Source organism: Quercus robur, chromosome 6 (genome assembly GCF_932294415.1).
Source record: "Quercus robur chromosome 6, dhQueRobu3.1, whole genome shotgun sequence".
NCBI classification, from domain to species: Eukaryota; Viridiplantae; Streptophyta; class Magnoliopsida; order Fagales; family Fagaceae; genus Quercus; species Quercus robur.
In genome coordinates this window covers 12,695,001-12,706,455 of record NC_065539.1, presented here as the reverse complement: position 1 = coordinate 12,706,455, position 11,455 = coordinate 12,695,001, and the positions used below count along the sequence as shown (strand labels likewise).

General features: G+C 36.5%; 1 protein-coding gene across 1 annotated transcript; it reads left to right on the top strand.

Annotated features, from left to right (window-relative positions):
* The first annotated feature begins 4,824 nt into the window (after nt 1–4,824).
* On the top strand, nt 4,825–11,121 carry LOC126732809 (probable inactive receptor kinase At5g67200). Its single transcript, XM_050435838.1, has 2 exons — nt 4,825–6,548; nt 10,324–11,121. The coding sequence occupies exons 1-2, from the start codon at nt 5,060–5,062 to the stop codon at nt 10,878–10,880; spliced, it is 2,046 nt and encodes a 681-aa protein (XP_050291795.1). The 5' UTR covers nt 4,825–5,059; the 3' UTR covers nt 10,881–11,121.
* The last annotated feature ends 334 nt before the right edge of the window (nt 11,122–11,455 follow it).

Genomic DNA, 11,455 nt, shown 5'->3' with positions numbered 1-11,455 from the left:
AAAATCTGTATTTTCATTAATGAATTGAATTGATTACACAAACTATATATATACTGATCTGTACAGGTGTGAACACAAAAATAACAAACTAACAGAATTAACAAACTAACACACGTGCAAGCTACAAGACTAACTAACACTCTCATGTACTAACACTTAAGTATACACAGTAAGCTACAAGTCGTATGTGCATTATTCTTCTCTTACATTGACCTGCCGTTTATGCTCTGTTACAGAATCAACATCTCTATGTTCAGTGTTTTGATCCTCTGTATTCTTGACTTCTCTTCTGCTCTTGCTACTGATCTTGGCAGATTCACTTGAACTCTGATATATAACGAAACTAAAATTAGAATTTGTTGTCGATGATTTTGTGATGAAGCAAAAAAACCTAAGCAACCCCACACCAAATCTTCAATGAATCTCCACTCAGCTCCCTATATAGCCACACAGACACATACACACACACAGGCAGGTGATCAACAATGTCAAAGCGAGGTAACATCACACTATTTTCACTTTTCCCTCACTTTTTCAGCAACCAAACTATATTTTGTATCCGCAATCTAAAAATGAAATTAATGTAGGTATGGAGGATCGGTGGGAAGAAGTTCAGGATGTCAGTCTGTCTACTGGTGGCAACAACCATGAGCTGTGCAGAGTCGCAGACATGCAAGACGGCCGGGGGCGAAGAACCTCTACATCATACTGGTGAAATGGATTGAGGAGAGGCTCAATTGCTTGCACTTTGCTTGTGTTGTAGACATGGTCGTGGCCACTGTTAAGAAAGGCAAGCCTGATTTGCGTAAGGAGGTCCTTCTCGCTATGATTGTCTGCGCCTGCCAGTGCAAACCTTGGCGCAGAATGACGATGTCTACACGTACTTTGAAGGTACCAACGAAAGAAACCACGCTGCTTAGGAGCTTGCCTTTTCATTTGTACACCTTTTTGTTGATCCGTTACTCCTTCACCTTCTATATTTGAATATATGAGAGCCGTTTGACAGATCATTTTAGTAACATGTTTTAAACAACATTACATGTATTTTCATACATTTTTTCACCCATACATATTTTTAAAAAATACAAACAATATTACTCAAATTACTCTATCAAACAGCCTGAATTTTTTAAATTTTGAACTTATTCATTTATTGATATATACCATTCAGAAACAAACACATGTTTTGATCTAAAAAACAAAAAAAACACGTAAATGTAATACGGCCTGTTTGTACAACTTTCTCCAGCCAATAATGTAAAGAAATCTATCAGCCAGACAGCCACTCTATAGCCCATATGGAATTATATTAGGGGTAAAACAACTTTTCTTCAAAATTTTCTTTCAACAAACAAACACACAAAGAGAGAGATTAATTTGCCTCTCTCTCTCTCTCTTCTTCTTCTTTTTTCTTTTTTTTAAGAAATATATATGTTAATAGCACATTTGCATTCCTTTCAATGTGATGTGTGTATATATATAAATATATATAATACATTAGATTATAACCTCTAAGACCATATAATTTTTATTACAATTATTCATATGGTAAACTATAAGTGGAAGAAAAAAAGTTGTAAACCTATATGAAAAGTGACAAATAAACAGTTATAATCTGCCATGTAGAATAGTTGTAGATTTTTATATGATATTAAAATTATTAATTTTCATGAAGATAGTAAGGGTAGGGTTTTTTTTTTTTTTTTTTTTCCTTTTTCTTTTACTTTCTTTCAATGACATAAGGGGTAGAGCTCATGATTTTTGAGGGCAGCCGTATTCACATAATTGATTGAATTTATCCTTGACGTACACTTAAAGCCCGAGTCTAATAATGTCTTATTATTTAGATGGACAAATTGGATTAATATACGAGGTCATCAATGCAATATTGCAATGTGCTAGCATGCCTTGCAATGAAGTGCTCTCGAATATTCAATCACAAATAAAGTAATGCTTTTGTATAATGTTTTCATTGAAAAGTAATGTAAAATTCAAAGCTTTCAGAACGTCTTTTATATTTTGAAAGTAAAATATTAATAGAAATGGATTCTTTTCTAATAATTTGTATTAGTGATTCTTTGTAATTAGAAATTAATTGATTTTTTTTTTCATTAGCAATGTGTGTGCTATGCAAGCATTCCATTAGCAAGTTCTGTCATTGAGATGACGACAGTAACTAAAATGAATCATTGTTGAAATACTCAAGGACCAAAACAAAAGTTTAAAATACAAGAATTAAAATGAAAATACTCTAAAATGTTGGGACAAAAAAAGATATTTTTGCCTAATCTATAATTTACATCTAATCACACTATCTTTTATATATTTGTTTGTATGACATTTAACAATAATTATTCCTACTTATATATAGAACATTGTCCATTAACTTATTGTGACTTGTTAGGGTTTTTTTTTTCTAATCTCTCTCTCTCTCTCTCTCTCTCTCTCTCTCTCTCTCTCTGAGGTTTTTGTCCAATAACACACATGTACTATCTCTCTTAAGGTTTTTGTGGAGTAAATAACTTTGGCTTTTAGGAAAAGGTCGAGCATTTTTTTAATTCATTAATTACCAGGTTGGGTTTCACACGATTGAGGAATGTTGGTTTCAAGTACGAGATTGATTTTGAAGCATGGGTTACGCACGATTTTTGTGGCATGGGTTCCATTGATGGTGGGTTTGGGTATGTGAACCACCCCTTTGCTAGGATTTATTTGTAAAAATTATGGGTAAGAAGAAAATGGGAAGAAAAGAGAGATTGTCATTGGTGTGTCATGCGAATTTCTCCCTTTGCACTAAAACTTTTTACTCATTTGAAAAAGTTTCATCTTTTCTTAAAAAAATTGATGTTCATATCAAACACCATATTTTGTGTTTTCATTCTTAAAAAGAGAAATGCTCATCATGAGTTTTCTAAAAACAGTTTTCTAACCCAATATTTTGAAAACTGTTTTCATGTTAAAAACAAAAACATGAATGCTATAATCAAACAGACCTTAGGCTTTCAATGTAAAACTTTCTTTTTTTTCTTTTCCAATGAAAAAAGAGAGAATTTAATTGATTTTCTTTTATTACATTAAAAAAAAGGGGTTTTCAAGGAAACTAGATATATCTTCTGACCAAACATTAGCATGTTCTATATATATTGAGCATGTCTTGGCAATGTGCAACATTGTTTTCATTATTACTTAAATGGGATGTGCTCCATTTATTTTTAGTTTTTAATATCTAAGGGCTTTCCATACTTCATCCAGAATTTTTTTTCTTTTTTGACGAAAGAAGATAGATCTAGAACATTTTCACTTTGATTGGATTTCTGTTTTTGCTCATTTGACATTGAAGCTCGTGTCATTATAAGTGAATGTCCCTTGAAAATGACCTCTTGAACTCCTACGTCTGCTAATAGAATTGCACATGCAGCAACTATAGCTTTTACCTCTTTAGCATCATCAAAACAATTTTTCCCTTCTTACTCAACCCTGCAATTACTATGCCTTTTTCGTCTCTAATGACCAATCCCACCCCTGCCATGTTTAAGCTCTCAAAGATGTAAAACTTATATTAGGGTTATTCATATTTTGGAATCCAATGTTCATCAAATCTTCTTTTAATTATTTGTTCATATAAAGTGATATTGTGGTTTATGTAGACACCATAAGTATTAAAATCTAATAAAAACCTTATGCATGTGGAATATGGTCATACACATCAAATCATCTAACAACCTTTCTTGGTTAAGGTATCCACAATTAATGAATGGCATAATCCATTTTGTCAAAAAATCAACAATCACGACAAAAAGAGTGCTTTTAGACATGATTTGGTCCATGTGGAATTTAGATGGTACTATGTGAGTCCTTAACAAGTTGGACTACGACTTAGCTTTAGGCATAAAGGTCTTCAATTACCAGGGCATGGCAAACACAAAGGTTTACAATTCAGCAACCGTACTTGTTGCTTTATTATCCCATGAGTTTCACAGAATTAGCCGCTGCCGGCTGCCCACCTATATTGGCCTCGATCCTTCAACCAAAAACCATTTTGAAAACAAAGCACATTAATCAATACATGTGACTTTAAAAGGGCATAAAAAGTATTACAATACTAAAACGTTGAGACTTTCTGACTCGTTAATATGAGTATTTAAAGTAGCACCACCCGATTTAATTAGGTCCAAAAACCAAAAATGACCTAACTAAATTTATTAGAAAATTTCTGTTTATTTTAACATAAGAACTTAGGAGTTGTTTGGTAATATTGTTCTAGTAACGTTGTTTGTAATATGTAAAAATACGTGTAATATTGTTTAAAAATTGAAAACATGTGTTTAAACACATGTACCAAACGGATCCTTACTTTTTCTATTTTACATACTTACTTTTCAAAACAATCCACATCAAATTATCTATTTTACACTAAACTTTATTAAAATATCAATTTTTCTTAATTCTTTTTAATTATTTCACTTTCTTCACATATAAAAATAATCATTTTACTCTCGAGATACATAAAAGAAATAAGTAAATAATTAAATATAAAATAAATATTACTTACGTAAATTTACACTATTATTATAATACGTTTATAAATTTATATAATTAAATATAAATGGACTCGGGTTATTTCTAAACAAAACTATATAAATTTTACACAATTTTGCTATTATACACTGAATTGAATGATAGTGTCTAATTTTTTTCATTAAAAAAAAAAAAAAAAAATCTTTAATTAAGCATTCACAGGCATGAAAAGGCAGGCATAAGCAATAGGCAATAGCCAAGGGCTCTAACACCAGATTCCCTCCCCATTCCCCACTCTCACGTGACTGTCTAGTCAGTCTCCAGTTAAAACAAGCCAGCTGCTCCGCACCACACCCCAAAACACTAGCCCCACTCTTCTCCCTCTTTCCCTCGAAAAAACAAAACATCAATACCTTCACTCTCGACTCGTCTCTCTCTCTCTCACTCTCACTCTCACTCTCACACTTCACTCTCCGCCGCTTAAAAATGCTATTCCTAACAACACAACAACAATGAAACTTCAACACCAACAGACCACACAATGCCATTTACACGAACAACCCCACTACTTTCTCTTCTCATCCTCTTCTGCTATCTCTCCACCGTCATCGTCACCGTTCACTGTGCGGCCACCTCGAAATCTCCGCCGTTGGTGACTCCAGCAGCGAACTTGATACTGCCATCCGACGCCGTTTCGCTGCTCAGTTTCAAGACGAAAGCCGACCTAGACAACAAGCTCCTCTACGAGCTCCACGAGCGCTTCGATTACTGTCAATGGCAAGGCGTGAAATGCGCGCAAGGCCGTGTGGTCCATCTCATTCTCCAAGGCTTCGGTCTCCGAGGCGAGTTCGCTCCCGACACTTTGACTCGCCTCAACCAGCTCCGAGTCTTGACTCTCACCAACAACTCGCTCTCCGGTCCGATTCCTGACCTCTCTCTACTCGTCAACCTCAAGTCCTTGTTTTTAGACCAAAACAGTTTCTCCAGCTCTTTTCCTCCGTCGATTCTTCTACTCTTTAGCCTCCAGGTACTTGATCTCTCGCACAACAATCTCACCGGTCCGATTCCCTTTGGTTTGAACGAGTTGGACCGGCTCAGCTCTCTCCGGCTCGACTCGAACGGGTTCAACGGTTCGCTTCCTCCGCTGAACCAGTCCACTCTTCAAGTCTTCAACGTTTCGGCTAACAACCTCACTGGATCGATACCGGCCACGCCGACTCTCCTGCGGTTCGACACGACGTCGTTTCAGTCGAACCCGAATCTCTGCGGCGAGATCATCAACAAGGCTTGCGAATCTCGCACTCATTTCTTCGATTCTCCCAAACCCAACAATGACACGTCACCCTCCGCCGCCGCCACCACCACCACCACGCCGCTCGGACAAAGCGCACAGTCACAAAGCGGAATGCTCATTTCCCCACCGTCGCCGAAGCACAAGAGCACCGGACTAATTCTAGGGTCCTCGATCGGAGTTTCACTCCTAATCGCCTCTCTTCTCTTCGCGTTCGGCTTGGTCAAGAACAAAAAAGGCACTACCTCCGACACTAACGCCAAAAGCCCAGATCAAAACCCGAAAACCTCAACAACGACGTCGTTCGAGGCCACTCCTCGTCCGAATTCAACAGCCCAAGCTCAAGAAGCGGAGGAAAACGACATAGTGTTACAGCTACGCAAAAGCGACGAGCTACGAAGGGTACAGAAGAGTGGGAACTTGGTGTTCTGTGGAGGAGAGGCACAAGTGTACAATTTGGAGATGCTGATGAGAGCCTCGGCGGAGTTGCTTGGGAGAGGTACGGTGGGGACGACGTACAAGGCGGTGCTGGATAACCAGTTGGTTTTGACGGTGAAGAGAATGGACGCGAATAAGACTGCGATTACGAGCAGCCAAGTTTTCGACCACCATATGGCCGCCGTGGGTAGGCTGCGCCACCCGAATTTGGTTCCGATCAGAGCATACTTTCAGGCCAAGGGAGAGAGGCTGGTGATCTATGACTATCAAGCTAATGGGAGTCTCTTCAGTCTCATTCACGGTGAGTTTGATGGTTAATCTTTGTGAATTATGATTTAATAATTTCTGAGTTAACAAATAAAATAATAATAAAAGGTGTAGGAGTAGTTTGATTAATTACGTGTCGTGATTCCATTGGTTTGGTGAATAAGAAAATGGAGTTTGAGTCTAAAATATGTTGTGGGGGACAGGTTTTGAGGTAACGGTTGTGTTTTAATGTCTAGTGACGATCACGGGAGGGGACCGTAAGTATTTAGGATTCTCTAATAAATGCAACAACTAAATGGACCACTGTCATATAACCCTGTCCTTCTTTTTGGATTTATAGTATTATGAATCTCTACACTACTTGAGATGAATCCATTTATGATTCACGTTAAATAAGGAAAATTGCACTCACTTCTATGAGCTTTTCGTTATTCCACTCATATAATTGCGCGTCTCACAAATTAAATTCATGGTAAAATTCACAATTCATGTAAAATGAGAAAGTATACATTTATAGTAGTACTCCGGGAGTATTCAATAATTTTTCCTTATTTGATATAAAATAAATCTATCGCATTAAATATTACAAATCTATAGATGTATTAGTGCCATGTCATTTAAAATTAGATCTAGGAAATGATATCTTAATTGTGGAATGGACTCTCTATTTCACTTGGATTTAATGGCAACCTATAGTTTCCAAGACTTCTATGAGTTGTTCTTGTGTTTGAATTAGCAAGAGTAATTATTAAGAACTTTGGAAGACGCGATTCTCCATGATAGGATACACCATTCATCTAAGAAGAGAGAACTTCACGTGACTATGCTCTGGGAGTACCTAATAATTTTTTTTAGATTAGCTTATTAGTTTACTTTTAGCCTTTTTTTAGTGTAATTCTACTTTGGTCAACTTTCAATTAAAAGTTAATTAAAACGCATGTTTGGTCGGCACCCAGTACATCATTTAGTGTAAAGAAAAGAAAATGGAAGAAGCATTTTATAAAAAAAAAAAAAGGAAAGAGATTAGTGTTAAGTGTTTGATAGGAGAGATAGAAAAGTGAAGAAAAACATAGCATCGTGTGTTAAATTAGTATTATATCTTTGTATTAAATTAGTTTTAATAAACTAGAGGGATAAAATTGGTCAAATTACTGTGTAAGACATGTTCTCTACCATTTTTCTTCCACTTTGGAAAAGATTAAAAAATGATAGGCTTGATTGAAAATAATCCATCTCTCTTTTTTTTTTCTTTTTTTCTTTTTTCCTTTCTTCCATTTCTATATTCAATCAATGAGGAGAAATTTCATTTTGTGCCCATACTTTTATCATCTCATTTTTCCACCCAACCAAATGCACTCTAAATGCACTGGATTATTAACATGAGTATTTGTAGAGCACCTGCCGAGATAAGTGATTGTAGAACTCTTTGTAGAGAAAGCATTTGCTAGTTCTTAATATCTTTGCCCTTTCTTTTGTTGTTGTTTTGGATGAATAAGAAAATTTATTCAAACCCGTATAGGGAAGCCTGCAAAGCTGGACAACTTGTACAACAAGCACCAAAACTGCCCACAGGAGAAGAAAAAGAGAAATAAATAAATTGAAAATAAATAAATAAATAAAATATAAAATAAAATAAAACCCACCCTAGCAATAACAGAAACTTCAAGAAATGTAATCTACTACAAAACCAGAACAAAAATAACCCAATTAAATTTAGGAATTCAATCAAGCAAGCACCGAGTAAGGGATCCTCCTGGGCCTATTTGCACATCATCCGCCTTAAATCAATATCCTGCAACCTAATCATCACCTAATTCATCCCATATTCCCCGATTGCTAATCTGCCTATCAAAAAACACTTTAACAAGATCTGCTTCCACAACCATTTAGTGGCAGAACACTTGAAATAAAGATTGTCTGATTTATTTTTTTTATTTTTTTTTTAATTGATAATGCAACAGATTTTATTAACTTAGAAAAATATAATAACAGGAAAACAGACCCCCTTCTACAGAGGTAGTGAACCAGAGATGGTCTCTTGATTCAGTTCTGCTTATACAGAAAACACAAAAAGTATTACTTATATAACCCATCTTAGCATTTTCGATTGTAATCAATCTGTCTTGACAGTTAACCAGGTTTGAAGGCATGTTTGGGGATAAAACCAGAAAACCATACTCTTTTCCATCAGTTTACCACAGGCTGTTTGTTCTTAATGTCATCTCAAGTATCTGATGAATTGTACGTACCATTTTGCAGCTGGAAGCCATATAGGAATATCTTTATGCCCGTTGATTTAGACCTCAAAAACTTACCTTGGATAGAAACTAGCTGGTCTGACCTAGAGGCTAATCCCACTTGCTACCCATATAAATCTAGATAACTTGGCATCTCTTGAACTCCTGGAGTCTCGATGCCCAAATTTTGGTACAGTTGTCCCTCAAGGTGCCAACTATTACGCTGAAGGTGAATAGAAGCTCCATCACAAAAATACCAGACCAGAAAACACTGCTATTCAATCCATAGGTGTATCACTGCCATTTTTCATGGAAAAGGAAGAAAAAAGAATTAAAAAAGATAACCTCTCTTTGCATTAAAGAAACTGTTATAATAGATGTAGGGAACTTGGGATTATGAGTAAGAGAGAAGAAAGAGAGGGAAAACAAAGTTAGCATGGTTTGGCCTAAGTCTATGGTAATTTGGAGTATGATTCCCCATTGCCTAATGTGGGGCATTTAGCGGGAGAGGAATGCTCGCACTTTTGAAGGAAGTAAGATTGATTCACGATTTTAAAGCATTCCTTCTTCCAGAATTTGTTTGAGTGAGCAAATGCTTCGGGTGTCTTTACTTTGTTCTTTGGTTTATTTGCCTGATAGTTGTACTTGCCATGCACTTTAGTTTTGATTTTTTTTTTTTTTCTGGTTCCTTAGTACACTGCATGTGTGCTATGGTTCCCTGTATGTTTTTCTTTTTCACTGAAGTGATATTACTTATGAAAAAAAAAAGTTAACATGGTTGGCCTGATTGCCTATGTCCACAATGGAAAGCCCTCGTGTAGCTACATCTTACTGTCTTGAATTGTGTTACAATGAGCCCATTGGGGGCATGTATAGAAATACCAACCCTAGGCCAATCATAGATTAAACTGCTTACTTGCATTACAGATAAGCTTACTATAAGTAGGATTAAGATTATTTTACTTAATATTACTAGTAGGCCCTAGTACATTGAGGTAAGCTTACTATAAGTAGGATTAAGAATCTTTTACTTATACTACTAGTAGGTCCTAGCTCATTGAATCTGGACCAGTTACAATGGCCTTGGGCCTTGATATTTCTAATAACAACTGGTAGTTGCTTAACTTCTCCCTCCTGTCCTATCTTGCTGTGTTTTGTCATGTGTGAATTGTCTCTCATCATGATTATAGTTTACTATGGAAAGGTTTCTTTTAGAGCTTGCACAATATAGATCTTGGTTTTGTTTCAAAGAAAACCCGTCACTTTCACTCTTACAGCATGGAAGCTTCTCTAAGATGATGGAAATTGGCTTCTTTACATCCTTCCGGGGTGCCTGAGCCTAGTGATATGTAAAATTTATCATGCAAACTCTCCTTGAGTTGCTTTGTGGGTTTCATAGTGATATAGAATATTACTCTCCTTTTAAATGTAATCTTTTGGTCCTTTTGTTTTGGTGCTGGATGGATTCATTTTCTATTGAAATAAACAGTAGAAAATCATTTAATTGGTTTATTGTTTTTTTAAGCTAGATTGTTGATCAATTGTTTATGACTTGATTAAAATTGTGTGCAGGTTCAAGATCAACTAGGGCAAAGTCTCTCCACTGGACATCATGCTTAAAGATAGCTGAAGATGTGGCCCAGGGCCTTGCCTACATCCACCAAGTATCAAGGTTGATCCACGGCAACCTGAAGTCCTCCAATGTCCTTCTTGGAGCTGACTTTGAGGCTTGTGTCACAGACTATTGCCTTGCAGTCCTTGTAGACTCTTCTAATGAAGATCCTGATTCTGCAGGCTACAAAGCCCCTGAGACCCGCAGATCCAACAGCCGAGCCACTCTCAAGTCTGATGTCTATTCCTTTGGCATCCTTCTACTGGAGCTTTTGACTAGTAAACATCCATCACAACATCCATTCCTTGCGCCCACGGATGTGCCTAATTGGGTCAGAGCAATGAGGGAAGATGATGGTGGTGAAGACAACAGACTTGGAATGCTGACTGAGGTTGCTTGTATTTGTAGTGTGACATCACCGGAACAAAGGCCAGCAATGTGGCAAGTTTTGAAAATGATACAGGAGATAAAGGAGAACGTGATGGTAGAAGAAAATTCATCTCTTGAATCTTCATAGTTGTCTGGATTTACACAATTGGGTGCAAAGAAGAAAATCGAGGTAACTACTAAGCAAAAGTCAACTGTATATTTTGGAAAGGAGGCTAAGCGTGCCTAAGAGGAAGTATAACAGAAGGGATAAGTTTGAACAAATTATATATGGGGGCTAAGGAAATTTACTAAACTCATACACACAACCTCCTGTATTTCTATATATGGTGGATAAATCATGATTTTATAGAAGCTAATATTTTTTTCTAGTCCTGTTATATAATTCTGGTCAAATGTACCTCAATTTGTTTACTTTGGAATGATTTTGCTGCAACGCTTTTTTAGAAGAACTTGCTGCATGAAGATGAATGTTTTCTACCCAGTAAACAGACCCCACATTATTTCTTAGTAGCAACCAGGATTTTGAAAACACAATGCTGTTCAAATGATAGTGTTGTCTTCTTGCTCTGGCATGGCTAGTTGGTACCAAGATGGTGGTGAAAGTAGGACCAAACCAGGCAGGAGCGATCAGTATTTAGGAGTCTTAAATCGCTACTGGTTGCTATGTTGATGTTGATGATGGAGCCAACACTGGCATGGTGG